At 43.3% G+C, this 24364-nt stretch overlaps 1 protein-coding gene across 1 annotated transcript in view; it reads left to right on the forward strand.

Moving 5' to 3' along the window:
- Positions 1-1542: 1542 nt before the first annotated feature.
- LOC311129733 (activin receptor type-2A-like) overlaps positions 1543-24364 on the forward strand; it is a 45831-nt gene continuing 23009 nt past the window's right edge. Inside the window, exons 1-3 of the mRNA XM_084162150.1 lie at positions 1543-2750; positions 21132-21348; positions 23360-23472. Coding sequence (XP_084018276.1) covers positions 2696-2750; positions 21132-21348; positions 23360-23472 — 385 coding nt within the window. The 5' untranslated portion in view covers positions 1543-2695. The remainder of the gene's footprint in view (positions 2751-21131; positions 21349-23359; positions 23473-24364) is intronic.

Below are 24364 nucleotides of genomic sequence, written 5' to 3' on the forward strand. Positions count from 1 at the left end.
TAATAGCCTCATAAGTAGGTTGGGAGAGACAGGTCTTGGGGTTAGTGTTGGTCAGCAGTCCTTTGAGTTCAGGATGACTTTCATTCATGTTAATCCCATTTATGATAATGTCCACACTGTTGGGTTTGCCACTGCCAAGCACAAGCTATATTGAGAAAGTACAACAACGTTTCAACCATAATTGTCTTTGTCAGGTAATAGGCCCACTGTAGACTAAACCATTGCAGACCATTGCAATACCGGTATTCTTTCTGTAGGGCTCCTTAGCCATGTTTAGATGTGAGTAAATCCTGGCGTTCTATCCTCTCTTAGTGTCCTTGATATTTTCCACATGCTTACTGAAGCTTAGGTTATAAGCGCCAGCTCTTTTCTTTGGGTCAAGTGACCTGGCCTGTATGAGGTCAAGTGTCAACAGTGATGGGAATGTGACATTGCATCTATGGATCTCATTCTGGAACAGGTTACCTAATTCCAGAGGCAGCTCATGGAAAGTGTTATGTTTACACTGACACTAATGTGCAGCCTTTTTACAGTTCTCAAATTGTTAACTGACATCCAAATTTACTTAATCATAATGCATTTAATAACCAGTTTTACATAATTCACTATAACCTAGAATGTTAGAAACTACTAATCCTCTTGATGGAATCCTTTCCAGAGGTTGACAGTCAGGTTGGACTTGTTTCAATTCCACTTCAAATGTAAATTTGGAACAACCACACTTTAATTCCAGGGGAATTCCAAAGCTCCTCAGCAGTACAGGTTACATCCAGTATCTTGGTTTCATAATGCATATAAATTAGCTCCCATGTTACATCCATGTGCTCATTAGACTGGTTGATCCATATTAATGAATATATTTTTTTTGTCATTTAGCAGACGCTCTTATCCAGAGTGACTTAGAGAGCGCATACATTTTTCATACTGGCCCCCCATGGGAATCGAACCCACAACCCTGGCGTTGCAAGCGCCATGCTCTACCAACTGAGCTATAGGCTGTATTACCATCTGTTGGAGAATGGCTTCTATCTCCACTAAATTATTACATCTACATGCCATGTATATGTTATTTTCTCAAACAGACAAGAAGGCTTTAGGCAAGGGGTGAGTTTTAACGCTGGGAAAGACAATTTTTCACCAAAGAAATTGACATTTTGCCTAGAAAAACCCGCTACCACGGTGGCTTGACGTCAGAGTTGGAACGTCCCAAAGGTCAATGGCGTGACGTCAGAGTTTGGATGCCCGCTTAGACGGTTTAGACTTGAACGTGGTTTTATAGGTTTTGCATGTGTGACCTTTAATTAGGGTCTCATAGGAAACATTGACTAAAACAGTACACTCGCCTGGGCGTGTTTATTGCCTCTCATTCATGGATACAAGGCAAGAGAATGCCTCACAGGATTGGTAGAGCTGTAAAGCTGGGGCGCATAGTGATATTTTGTCGTTCCCTATTGGCCGTTATTCGTGTCAGTCACAGCTTTAACCGCGTAGTGACAGATGAGTATGGAAAAAAATCAAAAACAATCCGTGCAAGCAGCCATCTTGAGTACAGTGTGCACTGGGAGAGGGGATGAGAATTATACGACCGAGTCGTTCAAGAAAAACGTCAACATTAAACCAAGGAAGCTCGACGAAAGAGACGATTCGCTAGTTCGTTTTTTCTTGTATGCCACACTTCCCGTTCGCGCGAGTGAACACTGATTGAATCGATACCAACCAAACCAGCCAGTAGTTAACGTATCCGGATCGCTTCACGGGATTCGTAGCTGCCTTCAGCAGCGTAGATCTTCTGCACAATCCTTTCTCGATTTACATATCTAAGATACGAAATGTGGTTTCTGTGATTCAAGATTCGGGTTTTGAAGACAGCTAGGGGCAATATTGCGTTATTTGCATGTTGTGGACAAACATAGTTAGAACGTTTGGAATACACACATCCTTCGGTAGAATGCCTGGCTAATGTTTTCTCCGGCGTGAACTTTCCTTTGGATTTGATCGCGCGTGATTTGGAAAAAGTGTAACGTTTGCATGGGGCAAGCTACCTGGAACAATTGTACAAGAGTGTAACTTGGTCAGTAAGGTGTAATTACGCAAACTCGACTCATTGAATTGGGGATATAACTATTGAGGTAACCAGTAAGCAATGTTGGCAATCTTAAACCTATGCAAATCCGGTTAATGTTAACGGTGATGCCTTATAGCTGTCCAGCTGAAAGATTATCGCTAGATAGTCGGAAAAATTGCAACAAATTAACAGTTTGTGATTATTTTTGCTGGGAAATACTCTAGCGCGATACATTGTTTCTAAAATGCGACAATGTTTCATTATTGTGTGCAGAATGCATACACCATGCTGCAAGTACACTATCCAGTAGTTAGAAAAACTATTCGTCGGTTTAATCTGGTATTTTTTTGGTGTAACTAACTTTCTACAGTAGTTTAGTTTTTTTAATATATATATTTTTTTTTTAACATGTGATTCAAACCATGTCACATGCCACAAGAATACAATAAACAATAAGGATTCTGAAGTGGATATTTTAATGCTCTATGTTACTGGCATTGCAGCTCTTTCAATCAGTCAGTCACCTGATGCATTTGCTATAAAAAGGTACTCTGATAGCTTGGACGCTAATCCCATAGGATTCGTGGCACCAGGATTTACTCGAAAAAAGGATTTGACATTTGATTGAAAATGGGACCAGCAACGAAACTGGCATTCGGCGTCTTTCTGATCTCATGTTCCTCAGGTGGGTATTCGATAGGAAGCAGTCTTCAAATATCGACCAGTGATCACATGTTCATGCATGCAATAGTCAGAATATCTTCACACGCATCCATATCACATTATAGGCCAATGATAATGTTATAGCCTATCCTATTGCGTGCACGACAGAGCCTACTGTCACTGTTATTTGCGCTCGCTGCCGTGGGTCATATGACGCGGGAACGTATTCGAATGTACAGCATCGCACTTGAAACTGAACAGCTTTTTGAATGGAGTTGACTGTACATTAGTTCATGTTGATGTTAATCTTCTGTCTAGTCCAATACTGCCATAGCCATCGCTCCAGCCACTATAGCGAGATGAGAGGGAGGATTGAATACAGTAGTAGAGTAGGCCTCATGTGGAGAGAGGAGGCAACGTGTGCCTCTGATTGAGAGCAGCTAGCTGTCGGCCTATAATAATGCATATGTTGCAATGATTTAATGCATTGTGTGCTTTTCATGCAATGTCAAAACGGCTATATATTTTATTTCATGAAGATTATTCACGCGAGAATCCTCTCCACTAGATCGTTTGAGTATTTCTGTGATGTAAGAAGGGAATATCTGACGAGGTTATAGTTGACCCTGTTGTGTGGTTGATGTTGTTCCATTCTAGGTTTGCTTATGATGTGATTCTGATCTCGGCTCTGAAATGACAGTTGTACAGCCTAGATATTTTCTTATGTAGATAGATGCATTCTGATACATTCAGGTATAGCTGCTGTACTGCATGTTATTTGCATAGCATTATGCATAGGCCTAGGTCTATGTAATGGCCTGTTGTACAGTAGTGTTCACTATTTCGTTTTGTTTAAATGAAACAACAACATGAATACTTGTTTCTTTTTGGTACATCCCAAAGCAGTTAGTTGGACCAAAAGGAAGTTTGTCTCCTGTTTAAAAGATTGCTTGTTGGCACTCAAGGATTCAGTGTGTGTGGCGGTTTTGTTTGAACTGAGGCACGTACTGCTGGCGCCTGCCCTGAGAAACAGTCTTCCATCTGTGCTTATCACTCTGCACTCCAATAAAGCCCCTTTGCACAGAGCAGGGGGGAGGTGGGGGGGCAAAGACTCCAGTCATCTCCCGAGTCAAAGCTCCATTGACTTAGCATCAGGCAGAGTGCAGTCAGTGCATAGTAAACCAACCTGGTCTCAGTGCAATTCATAGGATTTGGTATGTAAATTCTGAACCCTCCATTTTATTATGTACACAAGGATACATTATGAATGGAATAGCAGTCGTACAATATCATACGAATTACAGGATGTATAGTATCATGCGTCTTACCTGGTCATACAATAGCATAGGAATTGGATGATGTAACTTATCACACATCTTGGAGGACGTCTAGTATTATACTTCTTTCTCTCAGACCAGGTTGATTGTTGCGTCTTAACAACAAACATGAATTATGGGGAGAATTTATGTTGGTGGTTAGGAGAATTAACGACAAATGTTAGGATAATTTACGTAGCAGGTTAGGTGAACCAACCGCCCTACTTTTGTTTCTGTCTAAAATAACTAGACCATTAGTACATGTCATATGTCTTGGAGGTTCTCAGAAATACGTATAGTATGTTTCGTATGGATCTGAGGCCAGGTTGAGTAAACTGGGCCTAGCCAAGCCACATAAGAGGAGATTGAACTAAAGCAATCTGCTCACTTTACCGAATAGGATTTCCACCAAGCAGAACTTTGACCTCAATAGAGGGTGATTGTCAGTTACACAGCTCACCTCAATGCTACTTGAGCTGTATGTAGCACAGTATGTTGATGTTATTTTGAGGAAGTGGCAGGTTTCATTGCTTGACTGCCTGGGCCTTAACGTTCACCACCTTTTTAGATAGAAATGTCACCAATAGAGTAGCTGACATCTGTTCTGTTCCACATAATATAAGCCTGTTCCTATCTGAATACTCCACAATGCTGTGTCCTACTGAACACAGCCCTGGCCTAAAGTTTAATCGAAGTGGGTTGGAATGTGGGTGGCCTGTCGAGGTTGTGACACGGACAGATTGCTTGTGCTGAGTGGACCAAAGCTAGTTGGGTGCCTGGAGCAAGGTTAATTACACTCCCCCTTGATCTGGTGAATCTGGTTGTAAATGTGATTGGAGGGAAGAAAAAGGAAGGACAGTCTGATGGGTTGCTTTCACACTTTGAAATAAACCCTGTTGTCTATTGAATTATGACAGTTTCTCAGATTTAAGTCCAGAATTTATTTTTTGGGGTATCTTTGTTAAAATGTAGTAAGGGAGTTGTCTCTCTCACACTCTCACGCTCTCACTCACTCTCTCACTCTCTCACTCTCTCACTCTCTCACTCTCTCACTCACTCACTCACTCACTCACTCACTCACTCACTCACTCACTCACTCACTCACTCACTCACTCACTCACTCACTCACTCACAATGAATACAACAACTAGGCTATGGCATGTTAAGTCATGATGCATGTTCAAAGGATTGACAGAAGGGCCGTGTCTATGGGCATTAGGCTACCTGCTTTGGCCCTAGTCTTGCCAGACTCAGGCCAAAGGTCCCAGGGCCCAGTCACACACAGCTGGATCTGGATTGGGGATCCAGGGTGCATCCCAAATGGCACCCTATTCCCTATGTGGTGCACTACTTTTGACCAGAGCCTTATGGGTCCTAGTCAAAAGTAGTGTACTATAAAGGGAATAGGGTGCCATTTGGGACGCAGCCCAGGGTGCTCACTGCTCATCATCCCCAGCATAGTAATACTCATCCAGACAGCTCAGCTGGAGACCATTAGAGAGCGACACCACTTCTGTCACAAATCCCCTAAAACAAAGATTACTTTTTTGGATGTGGTGGAGGATAATACACACTTAACCTTCAAAGAAGCTCCCCTTTTGTACAATCACACAGAATCCATACTGATGCCTGATTGGATGGAAAGCCCTAATGCATTTGTTGAACCCCTCAATTATAGGGGATTAGGGTGATATGTACATTGTTATGGTGTGTTGTTTTAACATATGTTCTTATCTGTCAGTGGTACAACAAATAGGTTGTTGTTAGTCTTTGGCAAAAACACAATTGGTATTTGGGAGGTTGGCTATGTTTTGTCATAGATAACTTGCTGTGCCTGTTATATTCCTGATGTAGACCTATGTTTTCAAGACATTGTAGGGTTACCCAACCAAGTTCCTTGCACCAATCCGCCAACAACCAAGCAACGGGCATAGAAATTGAACTGGTTGTTATACTCTGAAGTGCTGGGACCAGCTGGTTTTTCTATGCACAAAATGCCAATTTCACTCATAGTCCCCCGCTGCTTCACATGTAAATGTTCTTCTGTATCGCACAACAAAAGCCCCAAAATCCCGCCCTCTTGAATTTTAAGCAGTTCCTGTCTTCGACTACAATTATTGCATTACCCTTTGCAGCTTTTACAAGAGGGGGCCCTCAAAAGAGCATCATTAGAATGTGTACTGCTAACCTCCTGAGTGGCGCAGTGGTCTAAGGCACTGCATCGCAGTGCTAGCTGTGCCACTAGAGATCCTGGTTCGAATCCAGGCTCTGTCGTAGCCGGCCGCACAATTGGCCCAGCGTTGTCCAGGGTAGGTGAGGGAATGGCTGGCAGGGATGTAGCTCAGTTTGCAACGCCAGGGTTGTGGGTTCGATTCCCACAGGGGGTATGAAAAAATAAATAAAATAATGTATGCGTTCACTAACTGTAAGTCGCTCTGGATAAGAGCGTCTGCTAAATGACTAAAATGTAAAATGTTCTCTGGTCACATTAGGCAACAAGACCCCATAACCTTGCATCGTGAGCAGGGGACTGAAGCAACACCCCATTCCATTTATTGTTGCCTTCAAGCAAATGATCAAACAAGGCCACCAGCCAGAAACAAGCTAGAGTAGAGACGAGGTGCAGCAGAATCAAGCTACAGTTACTGAGTAGAGAGACTAGCTACAGTAGAAATGGTGATTACAAGCTACAGTAAAGACTAGGCCTAGCTATGTTAAAAACAAGGCTAATGTTAAAAACAACTACAGTAGAAACTGGGTTTTTAAGATTTACATTTTAGTCATTTAGCAGACACTCTTAACCAGAATGACTTACAGTAGTGAGTGCATACATTTTCATACTGGTCCCCCGTGGGAATCGAATCCACAACAATGGCATTGCAAGCGCCATGCTCTACCAACTGAGCTGCAGAAGATGGGAACAGAACTAGCGCCATACTGTCTTTGTTCATCTCCCCTTTGGGTGATATTAGGTTGTTTCCCACATCTTTCTACCCTTTACTGTCAGGTGTAACTTGGTGTACTGTACTGTACCTCACCCTAATTACAGAAAGATCCTTCCACCCCCATGTGGTCGCTAGCCAAATATAATCTTTCTGTGTGACCTGCCTCAACATGATTCATTAATGGCTCTCTGATGGAAGTTTATCTGCCTCTGTATTAGTGCTGACCCCATTTAGTCGACTGGACGATTGTTTGGTTGATAGGCTGTTGGTCGAACAAGATTTCTTTAGTCAGGCAGTAGCAACAAAAATAATATAATGGTGTACAAGACACTTGTCTGAGTGGACTGATCCATTGCACAGTCCATCACTCTAAGACATGTGCTGCTGAAATTGTATATGATTATATTATGTAAGAACAATGGTGCAACACTAATAAAAGTAATATTATTTTATAACAAATGGGCTTTCTCCCTCGTTGGATAGCGGTTGCTGTCCACGGTTCTGAAACACATCAGTGCGCTGTTGAATTGGCGCCTTTTCCTAGACCATTTTACTATGTGCATAATGGAAAAGTTAACCAGCAAATTGGTGTTGAGAACAATGCGGCGGAGGCAGCAGCAGAATGAAGAGATGAGAAAACAGCCCTCGCCTTATTGTCTAAGAAAAGTGAGGAGAGAAACTTAAGTCTATAATCAATAGCCTAACTTAAATGTGCCTGGCTTTATAAATCATCAATATATCTACAGAAATAAGATTGCCTGTTTGAGTGTTTGTTTAATAGCCTACTGATTCCGTCAGCACCAAGCCTCACGCAACAACATGTAAAGTAAACAATTTAACACATTCGGTTGTTTTTAATCTTTGAGTTTGCTGTAATAAAGGCTTTAGACTTTTTTTTCATTCGAACAGCCTCGGAAAAGTAATATTTATAATAATAATAATGTTTCTTCTTCTTCTTCTTCTTCTTCTTCTTCTTCTTCTTCTTCTTCTTCTTCTTCTTCTTCTTCTTCTTCTTCTTCTTCTTCTTCTTCTTCTTCTTCTTCTTCTTCTTCTTCTTCTTCTTCTTCTTCTTCTTCTTCTTCTTCTTCTTCTTCTTCTTCTTCTTCTTCTTCTTCTTCTTCTTCTTCTTCTTCTTCTTCTTCTTCTTCTTCTTCTTCTTCTTCTTCTTCTTCTTCTTCTTCTTCTTCTTCTTCTTCTTCTTCTTCTTCTTCTTCTTCTTCTAAATAATGTCATTATCATTAGTAGGCTTAGTATAGCAGCCTTGTATAACCACCATTGAGCTGTAGGCCTAAGAGCACATGCTGTTTAGTCTTAATACTGTAACTTACTTTGGCCTATATTTCAATACTTATATAGGCTATTGTATCAATCAATCATTCATTCGTTCATGTCATCACACAGCATACGAGTCATTCATGATTTGAAATGCAATCAAGCAATTTAGTTTTAAAATAAAATAAAGCGAGCCTTGAATGATTAGCTTAAACAATAAATAAACCGTTCCATTTTGTAAATTGCATTCACGAATGAATGTGACTGTTTTTAGTCTTTGCTGTAATAAAGGCTTAACAGAAAAACGTTACAACAGAGTCTCTGGTACGCTTATACTTTATTTAGTGTTTTTTACATTGTTCCAAATGGTCAGAAAAATTATATTGTAATCTATACAGCACCTGTTTGGCACACATAATATGCAGCAGCGCTCCTTACCTTGTTTTTCTTGATCTCCAGTATTTTCCACAACTAGTCATTTATTCCCCACATCTGACTTCCCCTTTACCTCCTGAGCAACCAGTAAACATTCCCCCGTTTCGACTTTGTCAAGTCCTCTGCATCCATTTTGCTGTCACATGTGTTACGGTGTTTAGAGTTTGTTATAACCAATTTATTGATGTGATTATGATGCTATAGGTCAGGCCTTAATGTGCCCTATTCGGACGGGACTAGTTTTACTGGGGGAGGTCGGGTAATGTAATTATGTGCACAAGCACAAAACACCACGTCTTTCATTTTAGTCCCGTCCGAGTCTGCCATGTCTGTCATTTTTACATGGCAGGAGAGTAACAATTCCAGCCAAGGTCCTCTGATAATGCTAGTCCCTTGCGAATCGACATCACTGTGTTTTGAGAGAAATGTCTGAGTTTGAAATGTGTTGTTCGTGGTTTGCGCAAGAAAACTATAACTGATTAGATAAATTGAACTAAGTGCTGCGCATAAGCTATATATGAATGGCCAAAATGTAGCCTATCAACTTTAACAGTGAATGCTTTTGTTTATATGTTTTGTGCGTATGAATTGAATATTGCCAAATGCATCAGTAAAAAGTATTGAGCCTATTTAATGCAACCCTTGCTGTTAATAGATCGCAAGGCAGCATACAACTGACCTAAACGTTTGGAAATGATAAGTTAACTTTCTCATCCATAGCCTTAAAATGCATCTCAAGTGCAATTGCACTGTTTAGCTCACATCTGAAGGCTGGGGGGCATTTAGAACGTACAGCAGACCGCTAAAATATCCTAATGATTATGATCACACTTCCTCAATTCAAATATTATGGCGACGCTATAGGAAAGATGGTTTGGTATGGTTTAGAAACTTGGGAACCAAGCTTGAGTTATCAGTGTGACCCTATCACCTGGACATGTTCAAATACTATATCTTCACGCATAGAATAAAAACCTCCAGGCTTCAGTCATAACTGTCAATTTATTGGGAAAAAAATAAGAATTACAGGGGGGGCAGTTTGGAAAAAAATAATCCCATCCGAATCGTCCTCTGGAATAACCGACATTCTGGAGTAATAATTACATAACCAACATTCTCTAGTAATACTAGTCCCATGCGATTAAGTGTGTCACGTAAAGAGAGCAAGGGTTTCCTAAACAAATGAGGGATTTCAGTAACAGAACTTTTCAGTCAGAAATGGCTGTAATTATGTTGCAGCTTCAGCAACACGGACAGCGTGATAATACACTTTGATGATCTGTGGTGGTCGCTGCAGTAGGGAGGAGAGAGCGACAACGGGTGCTAGTCACAGTCACTCGCAGTCTTTTTTTTTTTTTAACAAAGCGCAGAAAGTCTGAGCCCGGCCCGACACAATCAAATCAATTGCCTAAAGCATCAGACAAGCTCAGTGAATATAGTTGATTTGATTAAAGCGCATAGGATGTGTCAATATATGGACAAATACACGTTTAACATTTTCAACCAATCGATTGGTCAAAAGAACAGACGAGGGACAGCCCTATTCTTTACCACATATGCTATGATAGAGCACCCATCTCGTGGTCAGTTTCCTGGGGTTTGTTTGCTCTCTCCTTAAAAAAAAAAAAGAGTTTTAAAACTCTAAAACTACACATAAATATCAGGTTGTGATCTACAAAAAGGATGCTTGAACGACAAAAGACCTGGCCTCCCAGTCAACAGAACTAACCACCATCCCACTCCTAGCACGCGAAAGAGTTGCCATAACAAATAGAAGACAATGGTACAGGCTGGCTTGTTTGTTGTTTCCTCAGATCATTATCAGAACTCTTGGAGTGTGCTCTGTGGGCCAGCGCTCAATGGCAAATTTCACAAATGAAAAAGATGCAAGGATGACTTCTGGAACTGGTTTATTGACCTTACTTTTCAGGCAGGTTCCATAACCTGTTAAACACTTTGACCTCAAATTGGAATATGATATGTTTTTTATTTTCTTGCAGTGCTCACTGAGGTGGATTACAGTAGCCAAGATGGGTGAATGAATTATTTACATTCATCAGTTGTAGCTGAGAAGTCAAGATTGTTCACTGTAAAGGGTAAACGCCTTGTACAATGCCTTGTTTCCTCAAGTATGCTCCTGTTGTTCCTCAGGTCAGAGTGAGAACATTCTGTTCTCATCTGTAGTTAGAATAGAGAATGAATCCCAAAAGAGCATGGCATTTTAAACACACATCAGGCTCAACCTGCAGCCCCCTTAGCACACACTGGGACTAAATGTGACACAACAGTTGAAGATGCACAGGGATGGGTTCTATGGGGAAGTGCTCTATGGGCTGGCAGTTCCAGGCTCAATTCACAAGAGGAAGTTTGATGGGACTTAAAAGTAGGGCACTTAACTCTATGTACCCTATGGACATCCAGCCAGACATGGAGTTCAACAGCACTGGAGTAGCAATCACAGTCAATCCCTATGCTAGTAATTAGCCCACCAACAAGTATGAAAGTCTCAAAGGGGTATCCCAAACACCCATTATCAGCTGTCAGTCTCTGGCAACCCCGTCCTGTGTGTAATGTCTGGGACCCTCTTCAACAACAGCCTTAAAACAAGTGGGCACTGTTTTTAAAGGCCTCCGATACCAAGCACAATAATACACACAGAGACACATACACACAGAGACACAGACACACAGACACACAGACACACAGAGACACAGAGACACATACACACATACACACAGAGACACATACACACAGAGACACATACACACAGAGACACATACACACAGAGACACATACACACAGAGATACATGCACACAGAGACACATACACACAGAGACACATACACACAGAGACACATACACACAGAGACACATACACACAGAGACACATACACACAGAGACACATACACACAGAGACACATACACACAGAGACACATACACACAGAGATACAGAGACACATGCACACAGAGACACAGACACACAGAGACACAGAGACACAGAGACATACACACAGAGACACATACACACAGAGGCACAGAGACACATACACACAGAGACACATACACACAGAGACAGACACACAGAGACACATACACACAGAGACACAGACACACAGAGACACATACACACAGAGACACATACACACAGAGACACATACACACAGAGACACATACACACATACACACGGGCACACAGAGACACAGAGAAACACACCTGAACAAATATATATCCCCACAGACTGCATCTCCTGGAAATGTGGCGACTCAGAATACATACACAAAGACAATTACATTTTAGTCATTTAGCAGATGCTCTTATCCAGAGTGACTTACAGTTAGTACATTCATCTTAAGATAGCTAGGTGGGACAACCACATATCACAGGCATAGTAAGTACACTTTCCCTCCATAAATTAGTAATCAGCAAAGGGGGGGGGGGGGGGAACAAATGGCGCATTCTAAACCCTGTGTTGTCCTAATGTTGTTCGTCAGACACAAAGACTGCAGACTGCAGGCCCATTCATTCGTACTGTAAAACAGCTAAACACAGTGATGAAGTCAGATCCCTTAATCCTGGCTGGAATGTCCGTTCAGCTCCAGCAGCCTCCTGGGTCTCGGCACCAGTTTTGCTGCTTATCACTCCAACTGGACGAAGTGTGACATTATGTGCTCTGACAGAGATCAGGGGGAAACAATCACAGTTTCAGCTGGAAACAGTGCTGTTTTGTTACAGTTTACTTTAAACAAAGCTATTTGGCCCAGGAGTAACAATTAGACCTAAATGTTCAGAAATGAGGAGAGCGCTTTGCATACAAATGCTGTGATATTAACTGAAACTTAGCTTGGATGACAAAAGAATGCACAGCTACTACACAGACTTCCATGGAGCCTACTTGTTTGGATTTCTGAACTATTAGTATTCCACCAAGACTCTAACGTCTGTAGTGTCACATAGCCTGGGTCTAATTTTATAGTTGATGAAGTTATCAAAGCCACGAAATGTGTCATCCATTGGATGCCTTGTTCATCAATCTGATATCAATAGTTGGTTGAACTTACACGTGTGAAATTAAGTACGAGCTATATTTATAACTGCACTTGTTTCACATCCATGGGGGAGTGCCTGTTATACCCTGTGGAGATGGAGCACAAGAGAAAGTGGCTTTGCTCCCCCTTTGGCATCTTTTCAAAGCACATCCCCCCCCCGCTTAATCCGGGCTGCCCCGGCCCGCGCTGGACTAGACAAGATAATCAGAGGAGTCTGCTACAGATAGGCTTGATGAGCTGGGTTTCTAAAGCCATCTTGGTTGTGACTGTGGCACACCACATCTAAAGAATATGCCTACTGTATGGCCCCATAATGTTGGGCAACCAAACGCAGCGCTCCAATGGATAGCAACTGTCGTTGAGTCTGACACCTCGGACAAGCTCATGTTTAAATTGCAGGAAAGCCAGTGAGAGCTATGGCAAAAACTGAATGTTTTCTTCAACAACAAAAAAATACATTGTTTAAATGGCTAAATAATTGAACAGTGCACCAGGAGTACTTGCTACTGTGATTCCTGAAATGCAGAGCCTGTTAAAGTATTTCTCGAATCCGAAATGATACTTTTGTTGCATTGTTAGCTAGCTCTGTCTCATTGACCACCAAACGTTGCTAACGCTAGCTAGCTAGCCACTTAATATAACATGTTTTTTCGAATTATATTTTAGCTAGCTAAGTTAGCAATGTTATGAATACAACTCCCATCTGCTGTCGACGTCATCATACGATTCGAGAGCACTAGTTAGCTACGAAAGTGATGATAGCTTTGACTGCATGCTGAAAGTGAATTCAGAGCCATTCAGTAGCTAGACACACTACAAACATAATTTTACCAGGTTCCCGTGAAACAATTACAGGTCCACCACAACATACCCAAGAGTTTCGTGATTAGCAAGAGGTCATCTGTGTTTAATTTCATTGTGGTATTAGAAACACAGTTTGAGATCATTGGGAGGGGATTTCGCCAGTGGTTGAATGGGGAATTAGGCTTTTCGGGAAAATGTCCAAAGTTGCAACAGTAACCAAGGGGTGCGGGGCTTAGCGTAGGGTCAATTGTATTGCTGTGAAATGCTTTTGTTTTCAGTAAGGGTTTCGAAAGATTATTTTGATTATATATTGACCTCCTGTTTGGACCAATAGAGTAACCCTGCTGCCTCCGATGTGATTGCCAATGCCTCTCCGGGCCATGTATTTGGAGCAGTAGGACTATAGTGGAGACAAAATAACGTTTAGGCTAGGGGTTGAGTGAGTCTAGTCAAGTCTAATAGAGAATATGTTTTTTCTGTGTTGGCTCCCAGTCCGTACAGCATTATCGCAGGTCCTACCCAATCCAACTATCCCCCATTAGTCAATAAACGAACTGTGACTTTTGAACAAGGCCCTTTGTGATTTGTGTTAAGCGCCTGGGTCAATTTGTCTGTTTCAATTTGCTGGCCCAGATCTGTAATCATGGCATAGGGGCTCCGACAGATGATGTACATCTTGGGCTGTGTCCTCCTCCTCCTCCTCCTCCTGCTCTTCCTCCTCCTCCTCTTCCTCCTCCACCAGGCATGGATGTGACAGTAATTCCGACAGATTCCCTGTAATCCTGATAATGGCGACTTGTGTCTTCGGAAATAATCCCCAGGATTTATCCCCACCGAGGGGCAATTAGCTAATTAATTCTCCCCCCAAAATCATTTTCTTCATCCATGCCGCCACAGACTGCAGAGCACCATTAGTTTATTTAATGAGCCATTATGTTGTTCTTGTTTTAACATTGTTTACACTAAGATGAATATGAATGAACTTCTTGGACTAAGGCCATGAGTAATGGAGAAACGGATCTGATGTGTTCAATGTAAGCAAAGTGGCCTCTTGTTAGTGGTGTAAAGTACTTAAGTAAAAATACTTTAAGTACTACTTAAGTAGTTTTTTGGGGGTATCTGTACTCCGCTTTACTATTCATATTTTTTGACTACTTTTACTTTACTACATTCCTAATGTAAATTATATAGTTTTTACTCCATCCATTTTCCCTGACACCCAAAAGTACTCGTTACATTTTGAATGCTTAGCAGGACAGGAAAATTGTCTAATTCACACACTTATCAAGAGAACATCCCTGGTCATCCCTACTGCCTCTGATCTGGCGGACTCACTAAGCACATGCTTCGTTTGTAAATGTCACGACTTCCACCGAGGCTGCCTCCCCTCCTTGTTCGGGCAGGTTTTGGCGTTTGTCGTCACAACTTACTAGCTGCTGCCGATCCATTTATCATCACTCCACTTGTCTTGTCTAATTAATCACACACACCTGGTCCTTATCCCCAATTAGTCATTGTATAAGTGTTCCCTCTGCTTCCTTGTCTGTGTGGGTGATTGTTTGTAGTGAGCTGTGTGTAGCTCGGTTGAGCTACCCTTACCTTGTTGTTGCCAGGGTAGATATTTCCCCTGTGCCTGAGTTTTGTTGTCGCATGCTTGCGCAACTGTTTATCGACGGAATAAACTCTTTGGATGCGTATTACTCTCCTGTGCCTGACTCCTTCTATCACACGCATCACAGTAAATGATGTCTGAGTGTTGAAGCGTGCCCCTGGCTATCCGTAAATAAATAAAAAACAAGAACATGAGGCTGTCTGGTTTGCTTAAGAAATATACTTAAGTATATTTGAGTAATTACATTTACTTTTGATACTTAAGTATATTTAAAAGCAAATACTTTTAGACTTTTACTCAAGTAGTATTTTACCGGGTGACTTTCACTTTTACTTGAGTCATTTTCTGTTAAGGTGTGACAATTGGGTATTTATTTCTACCACTTCCTCTTGTTTGCTATTTTCAAATGCATACAGTCAGATGCTATCTTCTTCCACATAGCAGCACTGATCTCTGTGAGGTTGTTATTGTCATCATAGGTTTAGGCCTATTTAGCAATGTGAAGACATGTTACGGAATAAGTGTCTAAGATGTCCCATTGTCTTTGGCTGCTGTACAATAAAATAAAGTTGATTTGAAAACCAATAGAACATGAGAAAATGGTATATTATGTTTATAAAATAATTCCCGCTACTTTAAAACAAGGTAAGATGGTTTTAAACAATAACGTTTATGGGTAAATAGTTTTTAAAATGCTGAGATTCAAGGTGGGTGATGCGGTGCAGAACAGGGACTGTCCTCTACTCTCCGGTCTTGTGGCCATTTAATCGGAGCGAACCGTGCCTCGAGTATGTTGACAGAATCAAGCTTTTATGTTAATTGTCCTTCATTAGCCTATATTTATGTAATTAAAAGTCTCATTAAAGTTTGGCTACATTTTCTGGCGCCTCCTTCATGTCAGCATCGGTTTGGACAAGAGATTTTTTAATATTATTCCAATGTTGGCCTCTGATCCAATTCTGATTGGAGTAATTGTTTGATATTGTGATTTTTGTGTGATTATACGTTTTTTACTTCTCCATTCAGACAACTTCTACAGTATATTCTTCTTGTCCAACAATTATTATTTTTTTGTTAACTTCTCCTGGACAACAGGACAAGCGTTAATGTCAAGCCCTGATGTTTAGCTGGCACTCTGTGTTGTCGCTCATAATTGTTTGTCAGCACAAACATCACTGTAGGTCCTGACTTCCTGCTCCCTTGGTCAAATGTCACTGTAGGTCCTGACCACAGGAGGCTGCTGAGGGGAGAACAGCTCATAATAATGGCCGGAACGGAGCAAATGGAATGGCATCAAACACCTGGAAACCATGTGTTTGATGTATTTGATACCATTCCACTGATTCTGCTCCAGTCATTAACACAAGCCCGTTCTTCCCAATTAAGGTGCTACCAACCTCCTGTGGTCCTGACTCCCTGCTGAGCCAAACGTCACTGTAGGTCCTGACTCCCTGCTGAGCCAAACGTCACTGTAGGTCCTGACTCCCTGGGCCAAACGTCACTATAGGTCCTGACTTCCTGCTTCCTGGGCCAAACATCACTATAGGTCCTGACTCCCTATTTCCTGGGCCAAACGTCACTATAGGTCCTGACTTCCTGCTTCCTGGGCCAAACATCACTATAGGTCCTGACTCCCTGCTTCCTGGGCCAAACGTCACTATAGGTCCTGACTTCCTGCTTCCTGGGCCAAACGTCACTATAGGTCCTGACTTCCTGCTTCCTGGGCCAAACATCACTGTAGGTCCTGACTCCCTGGGCCAAATATCACTGTAGGTCCTGACTCCCTGCTTCCTGGGCCAAACGTCACTATAGGTCCTGACTTCCTGCTTCCTGGGCCAAACATCACTGTAGGTCCTGACTCCCTGGGCCAAATGTCACTATAGGTCCTGACTTCCTGCTTCCTGGGCCAAACATCACTATAGGTCCTGACTTCCTGCTTCCTGGGCCAAACATCACTGTAGGTCCTGACTCCCTGGGCCAAACGTCACTATAGGTCCTGACTTCCTGCTTCCTGGGCCAAACATCACTATAGGTCTTGACTCCCTATTTCCTGGGCCAAATGTCACTATAGGTCCTGACTTCCTGCTTCCTGGGCCAAACATCACTGTAGGTCCTGACTCCCTGGGCCAAACGTCACTATAGGTCCTGACTTCCTGCTTCCTGGGCCAAACATCACTATAGGTCCTGATTCCCTGCTCCCTGGGCCAAACATCACTGTAGGTCCTGACTCCCTGGGCCAAACGTCACTATAGGTCCTGACTTCCTGCTTCCTGGGCCAAACATCACTATAGGTCCTGACTCCCTGCTCCCTGGGCCAAACGTCACGATAGGTCCTGACTCCCTGCTCCCTGGGCCAAACGTCTCTGTGGGTACTGACTCCCTGCTTCCTGGGCCAAATTTCATTATAGGTCCTGACTCCCTGCTCCCTGGGCCAAACATCAAGATAGGTCCTGACTCCCTGGGCCAAACATCACTATAGGTCCTGACTCCCTGGGCCAAACATCACTATAGGCCCTGACTCCCTGGGCCAAAGATCACTATAGGCCCTGACTCCCTGGGCCAAACATCACTATAGGCCCTGACTCCCTGGGCCAAACATCACTGTAGGCCCTGACTCCCTGGGCCAAACATCACTATAGGCCCTGACTCCCTGGGCCAAACATCACTATAGGTCCTGACTCCCTGGGCCAAATGTCACGATAGGTCCTGACTTCCTGGGCCAAATGTCACGATAGGTCCTGACTTCCTGCTTCCTGGGCCAAACATCACTGTAGGTCCTGACTCACTGGGCCAAATGTCACTATAGGTCCTGACTTCCTGCTTCCTGGGCCAAACATCACTATAGGTCCTGACTTTCTGCTTCCTGGGCCAAACATCACTATAGGTCCTGACTTCCTGCTTCCTGGGCCAAACATCACTATAGGTACTGACTCCCTGCTTCCTGGGCCAAATTTCATTATAGGTCCTGACTCCCTGCTCCCTGGGCCAAACGTCACGATAGGTCCTGACTCCCTGCTCCCTGGGCCAAACGTCTCTGTAGGTCCTGACTCCCTTGGCCAAACGTCACTGTGGGTACTGACTCCCTGCTTCCTGGGCCAAATTTCATTATAGGTCCTGACTCCCTGCTCCCTGGGCCAAACATCTCTGTAGGTCCTGACTCCCTGCTCCCTGGGCCAAACATCAAGATAGGTCCTGACTCCCTGGGCCAAACATCACAATAGGTTGTGACTCCCTGGGCCAAACATCACTATAGGCCCTGACTCCCTGGGCCAAACATCACTATAGGTCCTGACTCCCTGGGCCAAATGTCACGATAGGTCCTGACTTCCTGGGCCAAATGTCACGATAGGTCCTGACTTCCTGCTTCCTGGGCCAAACATCACTGTAGGTCCTGACTCCCTGGGCCAAAGGTCACTGTAGGTCCTGACTCCCTTGGCTAAAGGTCACTGTAGGTCCTGACTCCCTGGGCCAAAGGTCTCTGTAGGTCCTGACTCCCTTGGCCAAAGGTCTCTGTAGGTCCTGACTTCCTGCTTCCTGGGATCTGGTAGAAATCTCTCTCTCTTTCTGTATTTTCTCTCTCTTTCTCCTTCTGTCTCTCTCTCAAAATATCTCTCTATACTTTTTAAATTATAAATGGTTATTTTAAACTAAGGACGTGTTGTCTTTTTAACCCCAAGCACAACATGTTTTAAGAATAGTCTTAGAATAGATTCGATACGTAGGCTAAACAGTGGCATTTTATCCCTTCTAAGCTAAATCAAGCCGACAAACCTATTTATAGAAAGCTTTCTATGCCTAAACTGTTAGTTCTCCTGTATTTGGTACACACAGAGAGAGAGAGGCCTTTACATGCACATGGTGTGTCAGAGCCTCTGTACTCTGTCTTAGCAAGAAGTTGTCAAACCACACCCACCACATCCTTTAGCTGAATAAGCCTGTTTTTGTCGGTCAGTGTTAGGCCTACCTCTTGAGGTTTTGTCAGGGTTAACCACAAAACCAGCTCATGATATTTCATAAACCATATGGGACCCTTGGGCTGTGTTTTCTACTTTAAATTCAAAATCCTTTCCCCTGTTATTTAGATAAGATTTAGTGTCAAGGATTATACTTAAAATATACATTATTTTTGTTTGGACTTTTTGGTGTTTGAGATTATCTAGATCATTTCCATGTAAAAAGACCCATGAGCACCAACATGTGAAGTTCATAGGAACATATCAAATTGGGTGTCAAATGAAAGCTACGAGTGTATATTTTGGGGGAAATGAACGCATAGATACATTTTTCAACCATTTTCCATCTTAAAAATGAGGCATAGGTAAAGGCTTTGATTTCTGGATAAACAGATGAAAGAAAGAAAAACATCTAGGAGAAAGTCTTAAAAGTTTCAGAAATACATCAAAACACAATCAAGTTGACGTTAAGACCGCTGCCAACTAATAATATTTTTGGAGAAATTGTTTACCTTCTGTAAGTTTAAGAAATATTGCCTTGTGTCTTGTAACTCCGTTACCAAAAGCCCACGTATCTTTAAGATATTTTTAAGTTTCTCTCCCTCATGAGGAGGGAGGATAATGAAAGTTTACAAAAGTAACAAGTAATGGTAGACTATCATATTCTTCCGCAATTACAACTTTTTACGAGTTTTACCGTCGACCTATCAATTAGTTATAGTGATTTTACTGATATCATTTAAAAAATCAATTATTAAGTGATTAAAACTCGTAAACTCGTTAAAAATCATAATTCCTACCTGTCTTGTTCCATAGCCTACCTGTTCTACAGCCTACCCATTTTTATAGACTACCGGTCCTGTTCTACAGCCACCTGTTCTACAGCCTACCTGTTGTATAGCCTACCTGTTGTATAGTCTACCTGTTCTACAGCCTACCTGTTCTACAGCCTACCTGTTCTACAGCCTACCTGTTCTACAGCCTACCTGTTCTACAGCCTACCTGTTGTATAGCCTACCTGTTCTACAGCCTACCTGTTCTACAGCCTACCTGTTGTATAGCCTACCTGTTCTACAGCCTACCTGTTCTACAGCCTACCTGTTGTATAGCCTACCTGTTGTATAGCCTACCTGTTCTACAGCCTACCTGTTCTACAGCCTACCTGTTCTACAGCCTACCTGTTGTATAGCCTACCTGTTCTATAGCCTACCTGTTCTACAGCCTATCTGTCCTATGGTTGACCATATGCGTGACTGTACATTATTGGCAATTGTTTGTAGCGTGTGTTGTACAGCTCAGAGCATACTGTCAGGCCTAGGCCAGTGGGCTAAATTATTGTCCTGTCCCAAGCGCCGTGCTCAACTGGTAGAGCACGGCGCTTGTAACGCCAAGGTAGTGGGTTCGATCCCCGGGACCACCCATACACAAAAATGTATGCACGCATGACTGTAAGTCGCTTTGGATAAAAGCGTCTGCTAAATGGCATATTATTATATTATTATTATATTACCCTCCTGGACCTATCAAACATAATCACTAACAAATCATGTCACGACCTGCTAGGGCCAGAGATTTTCTCACACAGCATTTGAAGACTGTGTCAGTCTCTAGAGGCACACACTCGTCACCGCTGGTTAATTACAGGGATGGGGTAAGGCTTCACACTGTGGGGGGAGATGGCTGTGTTATTGATCACTGCAGCACTGGAGTGCCCTTTAATGGCTCTGTCCTGTAGTGCTCCCGCACTGGGCAGAGAGGGACATCATCCATGCATTGCTTCATGAGAGCAATAGATTAGTAGTAGATTAAAAGCACAAAACAAATAGACTGGCCCAACAGTAGGCATCTTTTATGTGCTCCCTCGACCTTGTTTCTGTGTTTGAACTCCATTAAACCGATTCTTTAAAATGATTTATTACATCAACCCATTTACCGTAAAACAGGACTGCTGTTCAACATTCACCTAAAGAAATCAGGACCGTTTCTGATCTGGTGTCTCCATCTCTCTATTTCTCAGGGGCGATCCTGGGCCGGTCGGAGACACAGGAGTGTGTCCACTACAACTACAACCCTGCTGCCATCCAGGAGAACCGGGGGAACCGCAGTGGCATCGAGACGTGTGCCGGGGAGAAGGACAAGCGGAGACACTGTTTCGCCACCTGGAGGAACGTGTCGGGAATCGTAGAGATTGTAAAGCAGGGCTGTTGGCTGGATGATCACAACTGCTACGACAGGTAGGGCCTATTGCATCAGGGCTCTGTGGTGGTGGGTTGTATAACATTTGTGATCTGTTACAACACACCAATGACACGGTGGAATGATTAAGTGTGTCATTGGTGTGTTGCAATGGATCACAAATGTTATCAGTATATCAGTGAAACTATTCTTATAGGCCTATATAGGATCTCCATTCTGTGTGAGGACTTGGTCGTTCCATGAATATGATGTGAAAGATGTCCAATGGGGAGTAAGAAGAATCTTCATGAACCTGATTCCATGCCAACTGTTTTAAAATGGCAGCATCAGCCATCTCAACTTGTTCTGACAGCTGCACTACTGCGATAAGCAATTGAGCTTCTTCTCAACTGATTTTAAGACCTGCAATGGTTTTTTAAAACAAGCTAGGCCTAGATGTTTGCATATTGCAAATATTGCCCTCTGATCCAGAACAGACCGAGATAGAGATGAATTGTATTTAAGTGTAGCACTTTAGCCTCTCTTCAGTGGTGTAAACATGCTGTGATGTTATCGGCTCAGCTATCCATCCTACATGTCAGCTAGCCTAGCTTTACCAGAAGCATTTTATTTTATAGCATGAGAGAGCCCAGTCCCAGAAAGGCTGAGTTACCTGGCGGCTCTTTCCTTACATTGCCGTTGAACCAGAGCCCCAGAAAGGCTGAGTTACCTGGTCCTCTTGTCTTAACATGCCATTGAACCCCTTTACCTCCCACCTGCAGCAACCGGATTCTTGTGTTTTTGAAGTGTGGCGTGCTTCCATGTTATTACTAAATGTAGAGCAACAGGTATCTCTGACCGCGCCGTGCGGCAGCTGACCGACAGGTGCTTGCTCTCTGACCGCGCCGTGCGGCAGCTGACCGACAGGTGCTTGCTCTCTGACCGCGCCGTGCGGCAGCTGACCGACAGGTGCTTGCTCTCTGACCGCGCCGTGCGGCAGCTGACCGACAGGTGCTTGCTCTCTGACCGCGCCGTGCGGCAGCTGACCGACAGGTGCTTGCTCTCTGACCGTGCCGTGCGGCAGCTGACCGACAGGTGCTTGCTCTCTGACCGCGCCGTGCGGCAGCTGACCGACAGGTGCTTGCTCTCTGACCGTGCCGTGCGGCAGCTGACCGACAGGTGCTTGCTCTCTGACCGCGCCGTGCGGCAGCTGACCGACAGGTGCTTGCTCTCTGACCGCGCCGTGCGGCAGCTGACCGACAGGTGCTTGCTCTCTGACCGCGCCGTGCGGCAGCTGACCGACAGGTGCTTGCTCTCTGACCGCGCCGTGCGGCAGCTGACCGACAGGTGCTTGCTCTCTGACCGCGCCGTGCGGCAGCTGACCGACAGGTGCTTGCTCTCTGACCGCGCCGTGCGGCAGCTGACCGACAGGTGCTTGCTCTCTGACCGCGCCGTGCGGCAGCTGACCGACAGGTGCTTGCTCTCTGACCGCGCCGTGCGGCAGCTGACCGACAGGTGCTTGCTCTACATGTAAACAACGGCCAAACATAAACAACGGTCTGGCTGCTTTTCTTCTCCTTGTCCAAACAAACAGTTTGGAGTGAACACTGCTCCTTTTGGTTTCTGCTTGGGCTAATAAGCTTGTTTATCTATTCGGGTGTTGCTTCGATGTGGTTTAACTGTCATGGAATGTAAGTTTGTCAGTTAATATAGAATTCTAACTTTTTTGTTGATTTGAATGAGTTCCAAACTTGGTGAAACACAAAAGAATAGACTTGTTTACAGGAAATAACATACTGTACCTACAACAACATGAACTACAGTATCATAAGGGTAAAGCACTTGAACTTCATTTTTCTTTTTACATCCATTATATTACTATGCCTGTATCGCTCAGGTCTGAAACTCAAGGATAGTTCCCAAATTCTGAAAGAAAGAAAAAACTATAACACAAAGAAACCAAATAAATGACGAAAGTTTAGAAAGGGCATGTTTGGGGGCCGGAGGGGACCATGGTCTTTCCAACATTATTGTGACCCTGATAGCATGGTCTCTGCTCTTGTTTTTCAGTACTGAATGTGTGGAAAAGAAAGAAAGCCCCGACGTGTTCTTCTGCTGCTGTGAAGGAAACATGTGTAATGAGAAGTTTGTCTACGCTCCCGACAACACACAAGCTGTTCAGAGTAAGTTCTGTGTTTGTCTGTGTGCGTACACATGTGCATGTGTCTGCGCGTGTGCATATTTTTTCTTAGTGCTGGTTACATTCTTCTCGTAATTGTTGTAAAAAATTAATAAAAAACTAAACTGTTGTTTTTTTATTACCTCTTCATTAAAATATGATGAAAAGAAAGAACTAATCAGTGTTCAGAAATGCCTTAATGTTGTGGTTGGGAAACTTCTTTTCCAGTTGCCCAATTGTTGCTCAACAATGAACAGAAATGCCCTTTTCAGAATAGTCCTGTTAATTCATGGGGAAAATCAGTTGGAGTCAGATAAAGGTTATACAATAGGATGTATTGAAGCGTTGGGTTGGTGTGGGGGAAGGGCGTTTCTCCCTCCGCTTGTGCAACCGAACGTGTACATGTATTTGCAGCAGTGACTCACTAGATGTGGAATGCCCTGGATATTTGGAACAAAAAGCTAGGTCGGAGCCTGACTATCGTATCGAGCGACAGGGGCAGCACACACACACACACACACACACACACACACACACACACACACACACACACAGTCACACACACACACACACACAGTCACAGCTAAACACAGAGTTTGTTAAACAAATAGCCACTGGATTGATGAAAATACACATGATATCATTCTGCCAGGTAGACATAGGCTACTTTGTAGTTAACATTTAATTGAGAAGGTTTTTGGGAAAGCCTTTCCATCTCTACCAGAAGAAGGTTATCATTAGCATCATCGCTAACGGCTACACAGTGTAGATATACGCGTGCACCGCAGACATACACACAGACCTGTGTCGCTTCAGAAAGTTGCAGGAAAATACAAATCACTGATGCATTTTGTTCAGGTCTTCAATACATTTAGTTCAAGAAAAAAACATTTGTA

The sequence above is a fragment of the Coregonus lavaretus genome (genome assembly GCF_964263955.1).
Source record: "Coregonus lavaretus genome assembly, chromosome: 5".
Lineage (NCBI taxonomy): Eukaryota > Metazoa > Chordata > Actinopteri > Salmoniformes > Salmonidae > Coregonus > Coregonus lavaretus.